The sequence below is a fragment of the Drosophila busckii genome, chromosome 3L (assembly GCF_011750605.1).
Source record: "Drosophila busckii strain San Diego stock center, stock number 13000-0081.31 chromosome 3L, ASM1175060v1, whole genome shotgun sequence".
In the NCBI taxonomy this organism is placed as follows: domain Eukaryota; kingdom Metazoa; phylum Arthropoda; class Insecta; order Diptera; family Drosophilidae; genus Drosophila; species Drosophila busckii.
This window is the reverse complement of record NC_046606.1, coordinates 6,011,430-6,035,619: the sequence shown is the minus strand read 5'-3', so window position 1 is coordinate 6,035,619 and position 24,190 is coordinate 6,011,430. Positions and strand designations below refer to the sequence as shown.

At 39.7% G+C, this 24,190-nt stretch overlaps 2 protein-coding genes across 8 annotated transcripts in view; one reads left to right on the top strand and one right to left on the bottom strand.

The window, feature by feature from the left end:
• LOC108600032 (band 7 protein AGAP004871) overlaps positions 1-16,568 on the top strand; it is a 28,803-nt gene extending 12,235 nt beyond the window's left edge. For 3 of the 7 annotated variants that reach the window (XM_017987359.2, XM_017987355.2, XM_017987357.2), the window contains 8 exons: positions 7,512-7,547; positions 7,894-8,003; positions 8,278-8,350; positions 8,599-8,681; positions 13,362-13,565; positions 14,493-14,548; positions 15,746-15,926; positions 15,996-16,337. In XM_017987359.2, the coding sequence (XP_017842848.1) occupies positions 7,512-7,547; positions 7,894-8,003; positions 8,278-8,350; positions 8,599-8,681; positions 13,362-13,565; positions 14,493-14,548; positions 15,746-15,926; positions 15,996-16,337 (1,085 nt within the window). Of the gene's footprint in view, positions 1-5,314; positions 5,745-7,511; positions 7,548-7,893; positions 8,004-8,277; positions 8,351-8,598; positions 8,682-13,361; positions 13,566-14,492; positions 14,549-15,745; positions 15,927-15,995 lie in introns of those variants that run through there. The other 4 variants (XM_017987353.2, XM_017987354.2, XM_017987360.1 and 1 more) reach the window with 4 other exon arrangements.
• A 3,400-nt stretch (positions 16,569-19,968) lies between these two features.
• On the bottom strand, positions 19,969-24,155 carry LOC108598478 (tyrosine-protein kinase Src64B). The gene is made up of 5 exons (XM_017985128.2): positions 23,835-24,155; positions 21,570-21,789; positions 21,256-21,509; positions 20,888-21,195; positions 19,969-20,823 (listed from the first exon to the last, which is right to left on the bottom strand). The coding sequence occupies exons 1-5, from the start codon at positions 24,106-24,108 to the stop codon at positions 20,209-20,211; spliced, it is 1,671 nt and encodes a 556-aa protein (XP_017840617.1). The 5' UTR covers positions 24,109-24,155; the 3' UTR covers positions 19,969-20,208.
• Positions 24,156-24,190: the final 35 nt, after the last annotated feature.

Genomic DNA, 24,190 nt, shown 5'->3' with positions numbered 1-24,190 from the left:
TGCAGCATCGCATACGATCATTGCTTGGAGAGCGCAGCACTGCCTTTGCTTAAAGAGCGCTGTCTGCGCTTAGAGACTGCGTCGCCGCCATTGCTTGGAGAGTTTCGTTCTTATTGCTAAGAGAGCGCGTTGCTGCCTTTGCCTGGAGAGCATTTCGTTCTTCTTGCTTAGAGAGCGTGTGGTCGCTTAGAGACTGCGTCGCCGCTTAGCTTGGAGAGCGTTTCATTATTCTTGCTTAGAGAGCGCGTCGCTGCCTTTGCTTGGAGAGCGCGCTACCTCTACATAGAGCCTGCGTCGCAGCCGTTTCTTGGAGAGCTCTTCGTTCTTGCTGTTTAGAGAGCGCGCCGCAGCCTTTGATTGGAGACTGCGTCGCTGCCTTTGCTCGGAGAGCGTTTCGTTCTTGTCGCCTAGAGGAGGCGCCGCTCTTGTAGCTTAGAGCGCGCATTGCTGTTACCGTTAGGAGCGCTGCTTTGGCTACGTTTTTCTCTCGCAGGCTTGAGCGCAGCGCTGTCTTCGCTTGGCGGCTCGTTCTTCTAACTTAGAGACCACGTGTGTTGTAGTGGAAATTTTTGGCGCTATAAGCAGCGCTGCTTACTGCGCACATCTGCTGCTGCAGTCGTTTGTTCGCTGGCTCACTGCTGTTGCTAAAGTCACGTACATATAACAAAATTAAATAAAGAATAAATTTATTTGTGCTCGAGTTAATGGAGTGGGCTGGGCAGCAATTAAAACTATTAGTGTCTTTTAGTATAAGCAATTAATATTAGCCTAAAAGCCAAACCAAGTAACTTAAAATATTTAATTACAAGTCCGGGCCACTTGGGCCCGCATTTTGCAAATGAAGTTCAACTGCAAGACAAACAGACGGACACGGACTGGGGCTGGAGCGCCAAGACACTCGGCATACTTAAGCTCGCTCTTATATACATTAATTTAATGAAATGATTTCGGCATTTTATTTGCAGTTGGGGGCCAGAGCTTAGTGCGAAGCCAAAGAAGCCAAAGCAAAGTGAATGCACTCAAGTGAAATATGTTTTAAAATTGTCGAGGCGTGTGTGTGTCGTCGTCGTCGTCGTAGCAAAATGCTTGGGCGTGTGTGGCAATGCACATTTCCGCCGCATGCAGCGCCACAAACACAGACACACACACATACGTCGTTCATAATTAAGTTTGCGTAGTCAAAGCTCAATGGGCGGTTGGCAAACAGCATCGCAAGCCAGCAGGGCGGGCAGTGATGCGCACATAAAGTCAACCCAGCCAGCCAGCCAGCCAACCACCCACCCACCAAAGAGGCACACCCTGTTGCCAGCCATTGCTTGTTGGCCTGCACTTTAATTGATTTTCCAGTTGGCCACGTTATCAGTCGCTTTGGCTGTTTGCAGCTGTCATCTGTCGTTTGCTCTTTTGCGCACACACAATCAATCCAATCCTCTTGTTGTTGTTTATTCGCAGGCCAACCCGCCAGCGCGCTGGTTTTCCTTTTTTTTTTATGATTTACTATGTGTTGGCTATAAATTGTGTGTAGGGCACATTAATTAATTTCCATTTAGGTCAGCGGCTTGCCTGACTTTTAGCTGAGCTTGCAACTCAGCGCCAGTTAAAGTCGCGCAGCTCAGCTCAGCTACGAGTTTAATTATTGCTGCCCTGGGAGTGAGCGCTGACTCATTATATGCTGATCAGCAAGGCGCTATTAAATGCAACTTAACATGCATACTACAAATACATGTATGTGTTTGCTTTAATTCAAGTTAAATTGTAATCAATTTTGGCTCGCACCTAACGTAATATTCATTTATGACATTATGGCTGCCGCTTCACTGGAAAAACACAACAAAGCTGCGAGCTTTTGATTTAATTTGACAGCTTTATACATTTCACAAATTTCCTCAACATTTATTGTTAACTTTGACAGCATAATTTTGCTTAAATTTAATTTAAATTCCTGCATCTATATTTTAGTTTTGCATTTCAATTCAAAGTTCAGCCAGCAACAATTTGGTGCATATTTTTTTAGATATAAAAATCAGGCACATAAAATATTTTTAGTGTCTGTAAGGACACTCAGCCAGAGAGGCAACATTAGCGAGTGGCAGTAAAAGAGCCAAGCCGAACAAAAATAAAATTGAAAAGAAAAAAGCGAAAAAAAAAATATATAAAATCTTTTTTTTTTGTCTGTAGCAATTGCTGCCAATGCCGGCGCCTGGCATTCAGACTCTTATCTCTGTGTCTGTGTATTTGTGTGTGTGTGTGTGTGTGTGGGCGAGTCACCATTGATAAAGTTGGCCGAGTCCAGTTGATGTTGCGGCAGGCAACTTAAATTATTGCCAAGCCCAGCAGTGGCAACATTTGCTTTTTTCTTTTCATTTTCATTTTATGTGCGTTGCTTGTTATGAATTATTGATTGGCCATTGAGCGAGCTGAGCAACTTTAGAGTTTTGCCTTTTAATTGCAAGTGCAATTAGTAAGCTACGACTTAAGCTAAAGGCACAAGCTACATATGTGCGGTCTTATCTGCAGTAAGTTTTGCACACAGAACTCAAGAACTATGCAGAGTGTTTGTGTGGGTGGTTGGGTGGTGCTGGACTTTGGGGGCCAATCAGTAACATAAACTGAACGCGCATATTTCATGTCGCTTTTGGCGTTGAATAAATTTCACTGCGCTTTCATATTTCATGAGCATAAAAGAAACACACAGACAGTTACAAGTGTGGGCAAGTCAGTCAGTCAAGTCAGACAGTTACTTTTTGCTCTTTATATACATATATAGAGTAAGCTATATATAATGCATGTGCGCGCTCATGAACTAAGCGTATTATGCATAGCAGTTGCGATTTCATTAACTAAGCAGCGCAAATAAAATGCAAAAGCTACGAATTAAGCGCATATTATTATTAAAGTAAAAAGAGTATTAAATTTGTCTGCTTGCATAGGAACTGTAGACTCAACATGCACACACTTAAGTGTTTAAAAATATTTTTGCCAAGTGCCGCACTTAACACAAGGCGTATGCGCAATTATCTGCTAGCTGTTGCATTTATGCAAAAGGCAAAGGCACAACGGACAGACACAGTTGTTGTTGCTGCTGCTGCTGCTGCTTGTGGCAATGTACAAGAAAAAGTTTGCTTGACTTCCAACTAGCATAATAGACACGAGTGCACAAACAAGCAAAAAAAAAAATAACAAGCATAGACTCTCTAACTGTCTGTGTGTGTGTGTGTGTGTCTAACTTTCACTGGGACAGTGACCTCATATGACAATAATGCGACGCATTTGTGTCACACCAAGCTCAAGCTACGGAAACCCACAGTGAGCTGTAGGGCCTACAACAAAAGCAGCAGCAAAAAAAAAAGCGCAAACATCAACAATAACGCAGCGACAGAGGCTCGACAATTGCGCTGTGTGCGTGTGTGTGTGTGTGTACGTGTTAGCCGCCTACATTTCCGTTTGCAGTTAAGTGCGACATATTTGCCTGGCTAATTTTTGGGCGCTGCTATGCGCAGGACTTGCGGCTCAAATGCCGCTGCCATGTGTCCGGCATTTGCTTCGGGCCAGCGCGCCTGCGACGCTTTAAGCGAGCAGCATAAGCGTCCTTTAAGCACTTAGATTTAAGCTTAGATTGCGTACAGCGTCTAGCGCTGTCTGTTAAGCATCGCCTGCTGCTTTTTATGCCGCCTTAGATAGCACGAAGGCTGACAAACAATTTTCTTTTGTCGCTTGCTGTGCCTTGAATATTTTTCTTAAACGCCCACACATTCGCTGACATCATTTTGCTTTGCCGGATTTGTACTTAACCGCAATGCTGTGCTGTTTATGTTATTTGCTGTGCTTTTGTTTTGGTTGCGGCCTTCGTAGCTGCCTTTTTTCGTTATGTTTGTCAATAAAAATTTGATGGCAATGGGGCGTATACGCGCTGCAGCATCTCTAAGCTGCTTAAAGGGTTTCAGCTGCTGCAAGCCACATGTGATTATAGCTAGCAATTTGTCTGTGCCAAAGCAGACAAAGACTCGAGGCTCGATTTGCGCATTAATCAAATGCTAGCGATTAATTAAAGCAGTGACAATTGAAGAGCGTAAGAGAGAGAGAGGGAGAGCGCGAGCTCAAGTGCTGCATGTTGTGTATGCATAACTGTCAAACATAGCGACACTCATACGCACTGTATGTTGTGACATTTAACACGCCACTTGGCTACAGCAGACTGACTGGCTGACTGACTGTCGCTCTGACGTTCAGGCCTCAATGCCTGTGCTGTCCTGGCAAGGGGCAACATTTAATGAAGCGTAAATGGTAATTGACGGCAGCCAAAGCGTAAGTCTTATTTGTGACCCAAATGTGCGACAGTTCGACAAGCGTGTTGCGTTATGATGCCGAAAAGGCTTTGGAGGCAAAACATAGGCCGCTAAGCAAACACAAAAGGCAACACACACTCCGAGTTTCGCGGCTTGTTGCTGCAACTTTTGGTGTCATCAATTTCGTGCTGTCACCTGAACACACGATGCGCGATACAAGTGGCTACCCCAGAGCTCTCATTTTTAGTTCGCTGTGCTAAAAACTCACTCGCTCGCTTACGCTCTCTTTGCGCTCTCTTTCGCTTTGCTGCACATTTCCCCAGCCAAGCTTTCGAAGCTCTATTCCAGAAGTTTTCAGGATACACAGCCCAATGTCTGGCATAATGCGCAAGGTCAGTGCAAGCTGCGTTGGGGTAAGCTACAGCATCCTGGCAATTGCAGCTGCGTATGCGACTGCAAAATGTATGCGACTGCAAAATGCAGCAAAAGCTCTTTGATCATTTGACATTTAGCAGCTGCAAGAGCCCCCAAGCAACCAATTGCTGCCGACTGCCGACTACCGACTGCTGCTGCTGCTGCTGATAACAAAGTTGCTGCTGCTCTCACGCAAAAGCTTCGGCTGCTGCTTCTATAAAAGGGATGCGCGTAGGCTGGCGCTTTTGCAGTTGGATTCTGAGCGTGTAGGACAGCAGCAGCAGCTACAGTAAGTCTCAACTGAGGAGAAAAAAAAAAAAAGGAAAAAGGAAAAGTTGAGGTGCCTGGACATTAACACTGAGTTCCAAGTGGGAAAAGTGCTAGTGGGAAACTAGCTCAGCATACACACCAGCTATGTGTTGTATGTGTGTGTGTTTGTTGAACGCGCGTGTGTGTTAGTGAGCGCTGAAGAAAAAACAGTTTGCAGTTCATCATGGCTAAGCGGTAACACTAAAGTCAGCACTTGGAACAGCAACTTGAAGCGTCTCTAACTGTGCGTGTGTGAGTTTTGATTAGAAAGCTTCAAGCTGGCGTCGTTTTGTGAGCGCGGCTTAATGCCCGACTCCATGATGGACATGGAGCATCGAGATCATCAGCTACATCGTCATCATGCACAACCCACACGCGTGCCAGCGACCATTAGCAGCAGCACCAGCAGCTTTGCCACACCAGCGCCAGCGCCAACAGCAACACTTGGCGAACGCGAAGCGAATCAGTTGCCAGCTGCAGCGTCATCACCAGCACCGCCACCACCACCGCAGTTAAGAGAGCGTGAAAACCATCAGCAACAAGCGCAGCAACAACAACAGCAGCAGCATCATAATCAACAGCAGCAGCTAAATCATCAGCAGCAACAGCAGCAGCAGCAGCTCCATCAGCATCAGCAGCAGCAGCAGCAGCAACTGATGCTGCCGCACAGTCATCACGCATTAATGCAGCAATCGCAACAGCAGCAGGCCATACATCGTGCTGAGCAGCGACGTGGTGAGTGTCACGCCCACCCCCACCCCCCACTAACTGCGTCAGTATTGTATACTGTATAATTGTATATAGCGTATAAAAATTTTAATTTTTTTTTTTTCGAACACTGTGCTCAGCAGTCGCAGCGGCAGTTGAACTTGTTGCTTGGCTTGCGCTCAAAAGTATGCTACGTTTTTTTTAGCTTACCATTTTTAGTTTTTTCTTGCGCCGCCATTTTGTGTTTTATGGCCATTCAGCGCTTACAGCACATGCATCAGTCAACAGGCTCATAATTTATACATGTAATTTTGTTGTGGCTCATCGTTCTCATTGTTGTTGCTGTTGTTGCTATTGTTGCTTGCTTAATATGTAAATTATGTTTATTGCTTAATTTTTTGCGCCGTTGCAGTCCATAGTCCATATGCACATTAAATGCTTCATTAGATGTACGAAAAAGGGTTTACGCTTCGAGTGGCAGCTTAACGGCTTTGCCACGCTCCCAAACAAAACACAACAAATTGCGTATACGCATTTTGCATGCAAAATTCAATCAGAAAAATACCAAACCAGCAAGCCAAAATATACAGCAAAAGCATATACAACATAACAACAGCAACAACGACAACAACATTTTGAACGTTGTGACCCATTTTCAGCGCAAAGCTTTTTGTGCCTGGGGCTATGCCTGGCTATGACGTATGCGTGCGACGCTCATCAGCAGCTGTGGGCAAAGGGGGTACGGCCACATTGTTGGGGTTAAGTTGACTATGCGGGAGTTGTGTCATTAAATAATGATGACCACACCATGTTTTATATATAAGCTAATGCAACGACTAAATTATATTTAACTGTCACGTTAAATTTGATTTTGTACGTCAGCCCTTGCCTTAGTAATAATATCTAATATTTTTTTTATATGCTGACAGCTATATCATGAGCTCTCGTGTGAATTTGATTGTAATAAATCAAAATTTATGCCATTTGCTATAAATTATTTTATATATTTGTAAGTAATTCGACTGAACGAAATTGAAATGTTTGTGCGAGAAATCAAGTAAAGTAAAGTTATAGAAGAAATATTAGTTAGAACAAATACACGCACGCTTAACAAACGCAGCATAGACATAGCTATAGACCTACATTTGTCAAACGCACACACACACACATAGATACACCTACAACTGCCACATCCGCCTGCGCATCCGACGTCAACGCCATTTGCAATTATTTCGAAATCAATTTCAATAAAACTTTACTGAGGATACAGCGCAAATGTTTAACAGCTTTGGGCTTGTGGCTTAGCTTGCCGCTAGCCAAGCCAAAGTTGCAACATTTTCATTTTAATTTTTGTGTATTTTTTATGCTTTTCATTTTATTTTGCGTAACCACTTTGTTTGTCTCTCTCTCTCTCACTCTCTCACTGTGTGTGTGTGCGCTGTGAGCTCGTTAAAAACACTTTGCTAACGTCGCTGTGCATTGTTGCAAGTTCTCAATGTAGTGGTAAATTGAAACTGACGCTAATTGCCAGCAGCTGCCAACTTGTAGTAGAAAAACAACAACAAAAAGTGCCATTGTAAATAGCATTTGAATGGGCATGGGCTTGCATGAATTATGATTTGAACAGCAGGCTGTAGTTAATCAAGTCAACTAGCTAGTTAGTTTAGTCGGCTGCATGCAACGCTCAAACAATCGAAACAAAGTGTGTGTAAAGAAACTGCAGCTCACACACAACTTGCAGACCCAATTAATTATTTTTCTTGACATTCAATTGATTTCTACGTATTCTTGCAGATACACAAGCAAAACATTCACATGGATTTCTCTATTGTAAGTCGCACTAATTTGGCATAGCAAATATTATAAACTAAAGTAAAAAATGAAAGCCAACAAAAGTTTAAATAAGCTACGTGTATGTTTTTCCAATAGCAATTCATACTCTTAACTTTTTTGCTTAAGCTGCGCTTGAAAGCGCGCGCTGCTAAGTATGCTACAATCAAATTTTGTGCAGCGCATAGACTTTTTTCGACTTTTTAATAGAGCGCGAGAGCGAGCCGCTCTGGCAAGTCTAAACTATTTAACTTGTACTCAATATTTGCAGCAGCAGTATACCGTTATTTTTGCTACTTTTTATAAACGTTTTAAACATTTGCTTTTGGCACATTCTTTTGCACAGCGGACGAGGAAATCAGCGACAAGGCATCTACTTGTGGAAAATTGCTAATATTTCTATCCGTGGCACTTGTGATACTAACGCTGCCGTTCAGTCTCTTCGTTTGCTTCAAGGTAAGTCCACAAGCTATAAAAAACACAAATTGCTGCCCAAGCGTTGGCTATAAATCAAGAGTTAGTGATATGCATTTAAGTTTAAATCTTTGTTGAATTCATTGCATCATTTTCAGTCGCTTAACATTTTTTTCATTTCAAGCGCAACCGCAATTCGTGGCTGGCAAAACTCTAAGCACTAGTTTCAATTTCATTTTTGCACATTTCTCTTTCCTTTCACACTCTCTCGCTCTCAACTGTCGCTACATTTATAACTATATACATATTTTTGCAGGTGGTGCAGGAGTACGAGCGTGCGGTTATCTTTCGCCTGGGCCGGCTCATGCAGGGCGGCGCCAAAGGCCCAGGTAAGTGACACAGTCGGCAAGTTGCTATGCAAATTCGAGTGTCAGCTGTGCGACGACGCCAGTGAGCAGAATTTGTGTTAATTGCTGCACTTGCTCCAAATTAGCGCGCAAAGCTGTCATTGGGGGGTATAAGCGGGGGGTTTTTTGAAGTGCGTGGGGCGTTCAGGGGTTAAGGATTAGCTGTGTGCCAAAAACTATGGCGCATAAGTTGGCCAACTTCAAGTTCTAAACTTTTCTCATTCGCACAGGCATCTTCTTCATCTTGCCCTGCATCGACTCGTATGCACGTGTCGATCTACGTACGCGCACCTATGACGTGCCACCGCAGGAGGTAAGTGCCACACAAACACACACACACACGCACATACAATCACACACACACACACACACACACACTCACACGCAAACAAAACATCACATGCAACTAAACCGTTCATGCAATTTTAATAATAATAATAACTCATGAACAATTTAAATGCTGTCAACTTAAAAAATGTGAAAAATACGCGTAACACAAACAAACTTTTAGCTTTTGCCACAAGCCACACAAATTTTGAACTCTAGCCTTTTATACATTTTTTTTTGTGTTCTGCTTTCTTTTTGTTGTTCACCCACAAAATTGCTCATATGGCAATTGTAAGCACCGACAGACATACTACAGTTGTTGTTGTGTTGATTTTGCCGACAAAAGCACACACAGACACACACACACATGTGCACACACATACGCAATTGGAGCGTGAATTACGCATACGCAACGTTTTTCTTTTTGCCCTCTACTTTATGTTTCCTTGCTCTCTATATATGTGTGTTGTTGTTGTTGTCATCGCATGTCATGCTGTTTACTTTGGTTTTCATTTCTATTTGCGACTTGCGTTTTCCTGCGTAGCGTTTCCTTTCGCTTACGCGCGCGCTCTCTATCTCTCTCTCTCTCTTACTCTCTCTGTCTTCAACTTTCAATGACCAAAAAACACACAAAAGACATATACAAATACCAAAGCAAACACATACACACACAACAACAAAAGCTGCGTTGCTGGCGTGTGTTCAATTTTTTTTTTTTTTTGGTTGCATTTGCTCATTTGCTTACGTAGCGTATACTTAATAAATACACACTGCTCTGTTCTGTTTGTTGTTTGCTAGCTAAGTATGTGCTATGTTGCATTTTTTACTGTTATAATTCAATTTTACAAAGTAAACGCAACTTTAAAAGTTTTTTAAAAACTTTGTGTTGTGGCTTTTTATATTTGTTTTTGCCAACGACCAAACCCTTTACACTTTTTGTGTGTTTTCTTTTTTTGTTAGTTTTATAACGCATGAAGGCCACTCCATACACACACACACACACACACGCTGCCAACTGCAACAGAGTAAAGCTCTTGCTACCCCAATACATACACAAAAATGTTTTAAGAGCAAAATACACTTTTGTCGAGTTGTCATATTGCTGTTGTTGTTATTATTGTTGTTGTTGTATTTGTTGTTGTGTGAAAAGTGCATACTACGTGTCGCATACATTTCTTTCTATATGTTTATACTTTTCAGTTTGTATTTCTTTACTTAAATATTCATATGTGTGCAAACTATATAAATGTACACATTTAGTTGTTAGTTGGTGTGTGTGTTTTTTAAAGACTTTAACTTCAAGTTATTACAATTTGCATAGTTGAAACATCTGATTGTATTTTGCAATTAGAACTGAACCCAAAAAAAAAAAACGAAAATATTTATATGATAAGCAAATGCCAAGCATATTAAAACTGCGAAAGATTCTCTGTGTTCAGCAGAGCATTAAATGCACTTTAGACATTACTCAAATTGGTGGGTGGGTGGTGGTGATAACAAAATTTTACTTATAGCACTCTGTAGACTAAAAATAAAAAAAATCAAAATAAAAATAACGAATTGGCTCGCTTGCAAGTAATAAATATGAAAATGTTTGTTCACTGAACACAGGGTATGCCAGCCCCACACACACACGCACACGTTCCCACTCACACACACACACACACACACACACAAACACAGTCACTTATAAATGTTTATAGACATGCAGCTTAGGTCTTGTGTAGCTGTAAAGTATGCAACACTAAACACATATACACACACACACACACACACACACATACAGTGAAAACTTATTGATATAAAAATACCTTTAAACAGCTTTTTAGCACCAGTCTATAGCTATCTCTTTCACACACTAGCTATGTGTAAACTTTCAGCTCGCTAAGCAGTCTGTCTAAACTAAATGTATCTTTTACTTTTCAACTGTCTCTATCTCTATCTAACTCTATCTCTATCTCTCTCTAACTGTCTATATAACCTACGCTCTATAACTGTTTTCACTATATAATACCTCTATATAATATATCTCTATATACAACATATATTGATTTTATTTTTGAGCTAAGTTAGTTTTATTAAGCAAACCAAACAAATATATACAAAAGACAAAAACCTCAAACCGTTACCGTTACCCCCCAAAACCCCCCGCCCAGAAGATACAAGTTTATACCAAGAAATGCACTTAATTTTTTGATACCCCCCACTCTCTTCCTCCTTCGATTAAGCGTTCGAATAATTTTTGAGAGCATGCTAAATATATATTTCCATAAATGTCTAAAGCTTTCTAACTGTCAACAAAAAAAAAAAACAATAAAAATAAATTATAAGACAACAAACTATATAAAAATCAAATCTAAACAAAACACACATACATACAACACACACATGCATAAAAACATTTAATGTTGGTTTCCATTATGCGACAAAATTCACACACCAAAATACACACACCAAACCAAATTCATACTTGTATTTGTAAACTGTATCACTAATCGTTATAACATTTGATCTGTTTGAGCACTAGCGATGGAGCGCATACGCACTCTACAACAATTAAAGCATAGCATACATATATACCACTGAACTGAACAATATATAGCAGCCAGCACGCTCTATATATTGCGTATGTATGCTAAGCAAGCAAATCCATGTCGAGTTCATCTATGTGTGTTTTGCGTGGTTTAGGCTGTCGGGTTCAAGTGGGTTCCACACGTCCAAAAACCAAAAACATAGCAAACTATCTATCAAATAACAACTGGCACAACTCGCATGAAAGACTGACCATAAGCTGCCTAGATATGTGTACATATATATTATATAGACGACCGACCGCCCGCCCACAAAGTGCAACTAGCATAGCCAAGTTTAGAGTCTAGCGCAAATAAATGAAATCCCCCTAAAAAGCATTTTGTAGTACCTGTGCCTAGCTTAGACCTAAATATAAAGCAAAGCAAATTAGCAGCTATCACTCTGTCTCGCTCTTTGAAAGTCTTTCCCACTCTTGCGCTCAGTGCATAGTTCAAAATACAAACGTTAAAATTCAAATACTGTGCAAATTGTAATAAGTAATGAATAATTATAATTTGAAAGCTCATTAGTTTAGCTGTTACAGTGTATAAATTTGTTGAATAATTAAACAAAGAAATATTCTTTTTTGCGTTACAATATTGATTTCATTTATTGTCAATCATTTCAATTTCAATTGTTTGGTTTTTACAACAAAAAAAAAAAAAAAACTTTGCTAACTATTGTTCTCTAAAGCGCTCTAATGCTATAGCACACACACACACACGCATATACTAATACACACATACACCTTTTATGCAATTCCTACAGCAATTTACAGCCAATTTATACACACACACACACACATACAGAAACTGTAAGCTGCAGCCATTGTGCAAGTTTATATAAGCCATTGTTCTTTGGAAATTGATTTAGAGCAGTTTAGCATAGCGCAAACAAAGGCAAATTCAGTTGGCAATGCGCATACTGCCATTGTCAGCAGTAGTAGTGTAGCTACTACAATTGCCACTAACCTAATTGTGGCTTAAATTAAATCAAGCATACGCACTGTTTGCTTGCAGTTAAAACTTTAAGCCATTGGCTGCTGCTCGCTCGTTATGCAGTTGAACATTTTGATGCTAATAGGCAAACACTCAGCACCATTTGACACCAAACAACATTGACACCAACACCAACTGCACCACCACCACCACAAGCTATAAAAAGCGGTCTAGACTGCCTGCCTGCCTGACTGCCTGTCGGCCTGACAGCCATTGTGCTGCTCGTAAAACTTTTTATGCCTGTGCTAGAAAAAAAGTTTTCGATTTTTCGGGGCAGGCAAGTGACCGACCGCGTGTAAGTAAAGCGTACAAAGAAAAACTTTAACCCACCAAAGCCCCAACAAGCAACCAACCAACCAACCAAGCAAGCAAGCAACCAACCAACCAAGCAACCACCCACCCCGCCGCCAACTGTGCGCTCTATCTTTTCTCTAACAAACAATTTTCCAAATGCAATTTAGTTTAAGTTCATTTTGTGTAATATGTCTGTATTTTCTTCTTGATTTAACCAACTGTTATGGAGAGCATAGAGCAATATTTGTTCAAGGCAAATATTATACACTGTAACTGCGATGCTCTTGAGTCTGATGCGCTGCTCAAAAGTAATACCGCTTGTAGCTCTTTATGTATGCATAAAGCGCTTCGACTTAATGCAGCAAACAATGCAAAATGGCTTTGCATACACAGAAACGCACACACACACACACACACATGCATAGAGAGCAATAATCAAAATGGAAGCGCCTCTCGCTCTCTCTCTCTCTATCTCTCTCTCGAACTTTTGCACTCTGCACTTAGTTCTAATAAAGAAATATACAAGTCGCTCAAGTCAAGTGCAGACGCTCAGCGAAAAGTGCACAGCAGCTAAGATATGCAAAAACTTGCAGATACAGATACACACACACACACACACAAACAAAGCTGCTGCTAACGGCAACTTATGCAATTGTGTCCAAAGCTTATCACTCGCTTCTGCTTATGTATATGTGTCTGTATGTCTGTCTGTGTGTGGCTAACAACAATTTATATACAACAATTGCTTAGAGCAGTAGATGTTAGAAAAGAAATGAGAAAACTGCAACCACTGCATCTTGTAGGTTCTGACAAAGGATAGCGTTACGGTTTCGGTGGATGCAGTGGTTTACTATCGCGTATCAAATGCGACCGTCTCTATAGCGAACGTGGAGAATGCACACCATTCGACCAGACTACTGGCACAGACTACTCTACGAAACACAATGGGAACTCGGCATTTGCATGAGATACTCAGCGAGCGTATGACGATTTCCGGCACCATGCAGGTGAGTCTTAAAACAACTAGCAACCCAACCCCCCAGTCGTACCACTCCCTGCACTCATAAATAGTATACAAGTGTCCTGACGCGCCTAATTGACTTAGCCAGCCAGTCAGACAGACAAGCCCGAGCGCCCGAGCGCCCGAGCGCCCGAGCGCCCGAGTCGCCTAATTATGCCAAACTCAACTTTAATAAACAAGCTTTAAATATTTATTGCACGTTTCTGCGCAGCTAAACAATATTTTAAGCCGCAGTCAGCGCTGCCAGCTGCTGCTGCTGCTGCTGCTGTTGGCAAACTTAACCCAAATTCTAAAGCTACGGCCAGCGCCGTCTCTCACTGTTTTTATTTATTTATTTTCTGTGCGCTCTCGCATATGAAAAATAGTTCAAAATCAGCACAGGCTACGGCTTGTCAGCTGCACAGTGGTGCCATACTATATATAAAATATAGAACTGTATATAAGTAGCAAGCGATAAATCAATTTGCTTTCAATAAATTAAAGCGTTTTGTATAGTAGTACTTACCCCTTTTAGTTAGTTAGCCATGTATATAGTAGTCGGCCTTAGGCCTTTTCCTTTTTGTGACCAATGTGCGCGCCATCAAACACGTTTCGCATGCCAAAGTTACACAGCAACATGCTTGGCCGCCATTTTGGCTCTTCTACTCCGTTAGACGCGAGTGCTGCAGCTGCAGCAGCAGCGAGTGTTCTCCTTTTTTTTTTCTCTGGTACAGTTTAATGTTTCAAGGATGCTGCAGCGCCGACCCACAATACAAAAAACTGCAACTGCAAAAAGTTGAAATCATCACAGTTAACTACAAGCGCAATATGTGTAAACAAAAACTAATGTGTTTTTACTGCTATATTTCTTACACATATACATACTTATACTTATACATACACACCTGTGCTGTGTGCCAAATCATAAATACAGGTACAGCTAGACGAAGCCACCGATGCCTGGGGCATCAAAGTTGAGCGTGTTGAAATGTAAGTAGCACAAGTTTCATTTTTTTTCACAAAGGTTTCTATGTCAGCTATAAAGTGCTGTTGGGGGCGTGTAGGCGTGTTGCCTTTTATGTGTTACTGGCCTTTGTTGCTGCTGTCATACAGTTTTGCCATAATTTATTATTAGCCAAGTGTTTAAAGCTGCCGCACTGACAGCCTGTCAAACGTCTAAACAACAACAACAACAACAATAGTTAAACATTAGTAGCCATGTCGGCGCAGCTGCAACAACTTGATGGCAGCTGCTCTGGCTCTAGCCATGGCCTTTGGCCTTTTGTGCGTATCTATGAAAATTATTTTCATATTTTGTTATGACAGCGCTTTGGGGCTATTTCTTTTTTGCTATTGCCAATGCTTTTTATGAAATTAATCAGCCAGTAAATTGTTGTTGTTGCTGTTATGGCTAATAAAATATGTTTTGGGATTTAATGTGCGTGCCTCCCAAAATGGACATTTGGGCAGGCTAAATGTTCTGCGGTTGATGTCCTTTGCTAAATTATTATTATTTTTGCTTGCTCTCGTAGCTTTTAAGGCTGTCGATATTGATAAATTTGTATCTATGGAATACAAAAAGCTCTTTAAATTGACCAAAGCTTGGCCAAAGAATTTAAACATTTATTTAATGAAAATTTGTCACTATTTATAATTTTGATAGTTCTGTTAAAATAATTTTATGATACTTTTTGCAACATAAAATAATTAAATTGTGCATTAGTCGAACTTTCGAACTTTATGCCATGGCATTTAAATTTAATTTTATGCAAATACGCTTAAAATTAATTTGATTGCATTATATTTTGCACTTTAATTCAATGACGTCAATTTCATGTTATTTCTGCCGCTGTCAGTCTAGCTGAAAATTTATGAAAATGCATTTTTTGCTGTCACATTTAAAATGCAAAAAAATTCGTGCAATAAATTTCCATTGCGTTTGAGCTGATATATAGCTGAAATCAATACAATATATATGCGCAGTTTGTGGCGCTTTGTTCCAAAAAGAAGTTAGTGTTGTTAAAAAAAGGCAACAGAATTAAATTAAAGTATTTACTTAAAGTAAAGACAATTTAAGAGCAGCTTAAATTGCATTTGCCATTTGCTAAATGAGTTTGCAAGAAGAAAAGCAAAAAGAAATAAACACAGAGCTAATTTAGCTTCTTTTATCTGTCGGCCAACCAACAGCAAGGATGTGCGCCTGCCCGTGCAATTGCAACGCGCCATGGCTGCCGAGGCAGAGGCGGCACGTGAGGCACGCGCCAAAGTCATTGCCGCCGAGGGCGAGCAGAAGGCGTCCCGAGCATTGCGCGAAGCATCCGAGGTGATTGGCGGTTCACCGGCCGCACTGCAGTTGCGCTATTTGCAGGTAAGTGCAGGAGCTCGAGGTCAATGCACTTAACATAAATAAATTGATATACACATAACTCTCGCACAGACACTCAATACCATATCGGCGGAGAAGAATTCAACAATCGTATTTCCGCTGCCCATCGACTTGATAACATATTTCCTGAAGACATCGGAAGCCACATCCCAGCAGAATGCTGCAGCAGCAGCAGCAGCACAGCAGCAACATCAAATGCAAATGCAACAATATCAACAACAAGAACCAATACAATTGCCCCCAGCCATACAAGCCATACAACAGCATCCACCACAACAACAACAACAGCAGCAGCAGCAGCAACAACAGCAGCAGCAACAACAACAGCCGCAGCAGCAACAGCAACAGCAACCAAATTATGCACAGCCACAACAAATATCTTCAGCTATGTAAGAAGGCTTGAGAAATTGCGGCATTGCACTGCTGGCACACACTGCCATGTTAATTAACATAGCCTTAACAGTGCATTAGCAGCAGCAATGTGCAGCGTTTCAACAACTATAGAAAATTCTATACAATTAGTTCTAGACACACACAAGTGCATTTTGTACGTTAATAGCAGCAGACTTAGTGTATAGTTTGTTATTGGAATTCAATATATATATATATAATCTATAATACAAGCGCAAACAAATTGAAAATTCTAAAACCAACCAGTTTTGAAAACTTTAAAATTGCCTTATGACAGCAATTTTGATTTAATTAAAAATGGTTGGTTTGGTTTTGTATTTTCAATTGAAATATAATCAAATCATCAAATCCAGATATTTTCTATTGGGTATTATAACTACACAACTAAACATTAGGCACGCATGTAAATTGAGCAATAAGCTTAAATTTTTGCTGCTTACCATTTGCACTCGAATACAAAATGTGATAGAACACTTGCCTATATCATATATATCTACATATATGGTATATGTATTTGCTTTTGTTGCATTGCATTCAAATAATCAAGTATATAATCGGTGGCTAATTTAAGTCTTAACAAAATATAATTACTCGGTGGCTATTTTAAGTCTTATAACAAAATGTAATAGAGTTATGGCGTACTATGGGGCATTGCGTTTCAGTTAATCGCATATAAATGTAATTTAAAAGTTAACTTTGTACTAATACAGGCAACTATTGCATAGTCCCACTAACTGTTGTGTAAATTTCACTAACACTATATATTCTATATGGGTTAATATATAACTTGTATAACTTCAAACCAATTTTACATGTAGTAGCATGTAAAATTGGCAACAAAAGTGCTAAAACATTTGCTTATAGCATTGCCCCAAAGTTAATGAATGCTATAAGTATTTGTTTTATTGCACACACACACACACACACACACAGCAGTTAATATCTAACATTTATATACATTTATTATATTTAGTATGCAGTTGGCCAGCCCAACAAATTGTAATGAGCATAACAAATTGTACTGCACACTCAGCCTTAGAGTCATGCGTATGACTTATAGTTGAATCCAAATTTGAATTCAACTCACATGCGCATACAATACAAACATACATACAATAAATAAATGTAATACGAATTTATTGTATATAACAATTAACCATAAACTACAAATTACTGTAGCATATTAAAGTTCAATCACACACACACACACACGCAAACATTATCAAACGTTGGAATCTCTTAGCTTGTAGTATTAGCCAAAATTACAACCCAAAAAATCAAAGTTCAATTTGCAAGTTTGCATAGATATCAAAATACATTTGTGCTTAGTCTTCTTCATCAACGAAAGCTACATATATAAGTATTACGTATTTCTCACTTTACTTTCTTAGCGCACTTCATTAAATCAAATGCATAATAAATTATGTAAAACATTATTGCCTTTGAACAATTTTTAAAAACGAAACGATTTCATTATTATGATTAAATATATATATATACATAATAATAAAAAAAAAAACGAATCGTACAATAATAAAAATCAACTTTTTTGGTATCCAAAAAAGCGAAAACAACAAAAACAAAGTGTTTCTAATCAATGACTTAGGCAACGAACTTGTAGCAAATGCTAAGCGCAAAAGCATTGCATACTGTTGGGGGCTGCCTGGCAGGCATTTGACGTTAATTCAGTCAAAACCTTGCTATATAATTATATATAATACCTTATATGATTATAAACAATTATATGCTAAGTTGCAGTACCCTTTTGGAGAATATTAAAAGTATGAAGTTACAATGAAAGGTATTGAATTAAAAATCTTTTCAACATTTATGACATATTTAGTTTTTATTTTATTGATTTATTTTAATGCATACACGCCTAACCGACACATTGTTTTTTTTAGTTTTTTGTTTTTCGTTCGTTTTTGTTATACATCAGCTAAATTCAGTTTTATTTTTAGATTTACTGTTAATATTAAACTGTTGTGAGTGTTAGCATAGTTTATTATTATAGTTTATAGTCTATTATTAATTATATGACAGTGTTTACGCTGCAGCCAGCGCTGGCAACACGCGCCACCAAAAATTCAAAGGCTGAGGCTGATAAATTTTATAAATCTATCCATTTGATTGCCGTATTGTATAAAAATGTCATTTGTTGTTCATATTGTATATAAATTGGTTTTTTTTACTTTGTTTGTTTGCTTTTGTTGCTGCCACTTGGTTACGACGTGCCACCAGCGCTGCTGCATTTTATGCATATATAATTTATTATTATTATTATTTGCTGTTGTCGTATGATTGGTTTGTTTGTTTTTATTGAATTCAATTATTATTTATTGCTACATATTATGTCAAGTATATATACAAAAATTCATCAACTACGCTAAACAATTTCAGTTTGCCTTTTACATATTAATTATAACAATATTATTATTTATGTGATTTATTTATGCGTTTAAATTTACGTTGAATGCAATTACATACAATGATTGCAATGATTTGTTTAAGCTGCCTTAAATTTCAAAGTGTAAGTGTGTGTGTGTGTGTGTGAAATGCATTACAAATACATATAAATTGAATACGAAATGCTAAGCTTTGGTTTTATGCTACAAATGTGCACACAATGGCCAACACAATAACTAAACGAAAACTTAAGGCTACAACAAAATATATAATCAAATAAATTAAAGTATATATACCTACACAGAAAAAAAAAACATGTGTGTTTGTGCTAAATGGTTGTTCAATTTAAGCTAATGCTGTGTGTATTTGTTTATCATAAGATTGGTTTAGAAATGTGATATAGCATTTGAAACCCTTGAGACTGCAATTGTGTATATGGCTGGGTTAGAGAGAGAGAGAGATAAAGAGATAGAGAGGAACTCGTAATAAAATTTCAACTATTTTAGCATTTTGTAACAAAGGCATATAAATTTCAATATTTATGTTTCATTTTTTGTGCTTAGATGTAAATTATAAATTTTGGCATAAACTTAAATATTACTATAAACATTTATTTGTTAGTGTGTACACAACTAAGAAGTTTTTTTTTGCAATGTATGTGAGTTTGCTTTTCTTTTGTACAAAATGTTATACAAATTTCTATAATAAAGCGACTCAATAAGCCAGCAACAGTTTAAAGACTGCCTAGGCAAAATTTGTATAATTTATTTGTTAGCCTCAACTACTACTTTATTATGTGTTACAAATTATATAAAGTGACATGGAAGTAAATGGAGTTTTTAGTTTTAACAGTTAAATGCCATCATTGGGAGTTTTTTCTTTTAGTAACAGCAGCAATAATAATACTTGTTGGGATAGTATAAATAAAATGATTCTTGCGACAAAAATTCAGCAGAGTTCAAGAGAGTTTAAGTTAAAGATTGTTTTTAGTTTTGAATACTTAAGCATTTAAATATTTGTTGCAAGCTGCTGCAATTCGATTGAAGAAATTCTTTGCCATTTTGTGTGTCTGTGTGTGTGTTAGTGGGTGTGTGTATGTTTCAATTTGTTATACTTTAAGCTTATAAAACTAGTTAAATACTTGCTATATCAATAGTACATACAAGTAGGTATATATATGTATAAATTATAAAATAGTTTTTTGTTTTTGTGTTTTTTTTTTGCGTGTAAAATATAAAATGTCGCATTTTTCAATTAATTATGTATAACACATACACATACATATATAGAGTTATGTCAATGTAAATGTGACTGACAACTAATACGCCTAGCCTTGGATTTTTGTTTACTTCTTTTTTGTTTTTGCCATTTAAAAGTCTTAAGAATTATAGTAAATATGTATGTATAAATGTATGTGTGTGTGTGTGTGTGTGATGTGTTGTGTGATTTAATCCTGCACCTCTCGATACGGCACCTCAGACGTTACTGAGAACGATTCAAAATAATGATTCAAGAACTCAAACGTTGGCCGCTTCTCGGGCACAGCGTCCCAGCATTGCAATAGCAAGTGATAGATATTGTCGGGGAAGTAATGATTTGTCGGCTTTGGCATGCGGAAACCGCGCTCAATGTTCTCAATCACCTCGCGACTGTGCATGCCCGGATAGGGCACTTGTCCGTACGTAAACAGCTCCATTAGCAAAATGCCGTAGGACCAAACGTCCGACTTGATGCTAAACTTGCCATAGATGATGGCCTCGGGCGCAGTCCACTTGACTGGGAAGCGTGAGCCCTGCTTGGGGCAGTACTCATCGTCGGCAATGACGCGCGCCAGACCGAAATCACAAATCTTTGCCACATTGTTCTCGCCAATGAGCACGTTGCGTGCAGCCAGATCGCGATGTATAAGCTGCTTCGACTCCAGATACTCCATGCCGCTGGCGACCTGTGTGGCAATATAGATGAGATCCTCGAAATGCAAATAGCGCCCATCGCCCTCGCGCAAAAAGTCCAGCAGACTGCCCTTGGACATGTACTCCTGCACTATATAAATGGGCTCCTCCTGCAAAATCAAAGCAAGGTCTTTAATAAAGTATTCGCATTAAAGTGTTGGGCATTAGTTTAACCTGTGAGCAAACGGCATAGAGTGCCACCAGTCGATTGTGTCGAAACTTTTTCATTATAGCCGCCTCCTGCAGAAACGCAGCCGTGGACATGGTGCCCTCGCGCAGCGTCTTGACTGCCACATCGATGCTGTTGCGCCACTTGCCATAGAAGACTTCGCCAAAGTTGCCGCGACCCAATTTACGCAGCAGCTGAATCTCGGAGCGTGGAATTTCGTACTTGTCACGCAGCTCGGGGCCCAGATCCCACATCTGTGGTTGTGGCTTGGGGCAGGGACGCGATAGTATATGGCACAGGCCAAGCGCGTTTTCTATAAGAAAGAAATGTGAGCAAAAGCAATTGGTAGTTTATTTTTGATGGGCTCTCTTACTGCTGTAGGCCATGACCAGCGCTTGTAGCGAGGGGAAAGTTTGATTTGTGGCTATGTAGTAGCCACCATTGTCCAGCGGCTTAATGCGATAGTGTTTCACATGATAGCCGCGCTCGTCCTCCCAGTCCTTAACCGACAGCGAATAGCCATTTGGATTGTGCTCCGAGGGACGCACCAGAAAAGTGCCGCGTGGATTTTCCTCCGCCAGCAGCAGCTTGTCCGCCTCCTTGCGTAGCACGTTCTCAAAGAACCAGCTGCAAAGAAGAGAGGGAGTGAGAATCATGAGTGCACAGAAATTTTTTGTGCTGACTTACTCTTCGCTGTTGACGCTGCGCTCCTCGGCAACAAAATTCAAGGGTATGAGTCCCTCCTGGCGTGTGCTTAGATTGACAACGCGCCACCAATCGGATTCGGTATCATCGATGACCTCCATGCGGTCGCCCTTCATAAAGCTCAAGTCAGACTCATCGCGCGATTTGTAATCATACAACGCAACCACAACGCGTCGCTTCGGCAGACCGCCAGGCACGCCAGCTAGAGAAGGAGCAGGAGCGAGAGCGAAAGTTAGTTGACAATTTTCTGCCGTCTGTTGGTTTTAAATTTGATTTATAGGCAGCGAGGCGTAGCTCAAATTGCAATTTATATGCCAACCCTACAGCACAGGGCGGCAAATTGGCAAATTTGGCAAATCGAGTTACAAATCTAATTGCAGCTTAATGAGTTGCAGCCAGCCCAAGAGTCGAGGCGCCACACAGCAACCAAAAATGTCATCGATCAAGGATAAAACGAAACAATTTTCATTTGCAAACGCTTTTTGGCTGGCACTGACTTGCATTTGGCTAATTGATTTAGCCCGTAACAACAAAAAATAACAGAAAAAAAAAATCTTGGCTTGCCTTGTTGGCTGTTTTTTTTTTGTTGTTGCCTTGCCCTGTTTATGGCCGTAACGTGCTGACAAAGTCAACGCACAAATCGCAGCCTTTGTCAACGCATTTGTTGCGATTTACAAGAACTAAGCGGCTTTTCTCATGCCCCTTTCAGTATTTAATGACGTGCAATGCTAAATGGCATAGCTAATCAAGCGCTGATTAGGCGCAGCCACTGCTTAACTAGCTGACCTGACCCTACTGCAACAACAATTGACACGTAGTTACCCTTGACTAGAGTGTAAAGAGAAAAAAAACCATAGAGTGTGACAGATTAAATACACTTGAGTATATTTCATAAAAGAAATAATAGTTCTTGAATAGTAAAAACACTTTACGCTTTGAAAATATTGAATTTCAGACAAAGCATATATGGAAGACTAGAGTCTAGACCTAAAGAATATTTGAAACCCTTTCCATTATGCAAGTTTGTATTGAAGCAGAGACAAAGTGTATATCAAGTCAGGTAGATTCGTTGTATATTTCATAATGAATTGACAGGCCATGCAATTCTTTAATATTTAAAGCCCTTGGGGGATTTGAAACTGTGTAGAGGAATTAGAATTAGTTAGAATCTGACAGCTCAGCTCTTAACAAGTCAGGTAGCCTGAACTTTTATTCAATTCTTGTCTTACAAATCGATTTCCTAAAGAACTAAGCATAATTTGTATTGGAAGTAAAGACAAAGTGTGAAATATATGGAAGACTAGACTCTAAATATTCTAAAGAATATTTGAAGCTCTTTCTACTTTGAAAGTTTGTACTAAAGTACAGACAAAGCGTATATTAAGTTAGGTAGCCTGGTCCCAAATTTTATAATGAATTGACTAGAGCCTATAACATTTCGTACAATTTTTTAATATTGAAAACCCTTTCGGATTAGAAGTAGAGGCAAAGTGTGGAATATTTAGAGGCAGACAGCTTTGAAGTCAAGTTCGGGAAAAGCGTATATAAAGTTAGATAGGCTCGTTAGCTGTATTTTGATATGGATTACCTGAAAGATTAGAGCTTATAATAGGCCACATATTGAATAAAAATTCTTGACAAAGCGTATATCAAGTCAGGCAACCTCCTCAGCTGTAATTTGATTCAAATCTTGACTTACAGCTCGCTAAGCATAAAGTTATTAAGCATTGAGCGCTAATTACAATGTCTAAGCAAAAAATAACTCAAGCCTACACTAAATATTATTTATAGCTCTATTAATTAGTCACACACAGAGCAGCTAAATACCAAGCTCTTCTATAAAATTACATAACAAAGCATATTATTTTCTCATTTCCTCTGCTAGCCGCACACGCACCTTGGCTGCTTGCTCGAGTAGCTTCATTCAAGGTTAAAGGGCACCACACATTAACACTGCAAATATAAGTTTTGACATCGCTTGGCCCTAACTACGGTTTAGCCTTGCAAGGCAAACAAACAAATTGCAAGTTGTCAAATGGCAAAGGGTATGGAATAGAGTCACTAGAGACATTGAGGCAACAACTTTAATTATGCCACAATAGACGACACATGCGTTTTATTTATATAGCAGTTGCTATGTAGTTGGCCTGGCCTGGCATAAAGGTTAAAGCTTGGCCTGTCGCTCGGTCCTTGGGCAAAACTAATTAAATATGCGGTGGTGGTGGTGGTGGTGGGGCTAACACTTACTCGGTGTGGTGCGCGTTCGTATGATGTCGACACCGCCCTTGGCGCCAATTTTGAGTGGGCCACGATTCGGATCTGGTGTATAGCGCGTATCCAGTGAGCCGCCATTGTTGTGCTTGTGGCCAAGTGCGCTGGCAACGATGCCACCGGCTCCGGCAACGCTGTTGCTGTTGATGTGCGTTTGGCCAAAGGTGTAGTCTGACTTTTTATAGCCACCAGTGGGATAGGCCAAGGCTAGCTCCTGATCCTGTCGCTTGCTGCAGCATTTGTTGCCCATTGTTGTTAGTTTATTCCAACACTTCTAATTGTTTGTTGTTGTTGTTGCTGCTGCTTTTTGTTGCTGTTGCTGTTGCTGTTTA

Coding starts and splice junctions, on each gene's coding strand:
- LOC108598478 (XM_017985128.2), bottom strand. CDS start 24,108: ATGGGCAACAAATGCTGCAGCAAGCGACAGGATCAGGAGCTAGCCTTG. Junction 21,790..23,834: donor ACGAACGCGCACCACACCGA/GTAAGTGTTAGC, acceptor CTCCTTCTCTAG/CTGGCGTGCCTGGCGGTCTG. Junction 21,510..21,569: donor CGCAGCGTCAACAGCGAAGA/GTAAGTCAGCAC, acceptor TCTTCTTTGCAG/CTGGTTCTTTGAGAACGTGC.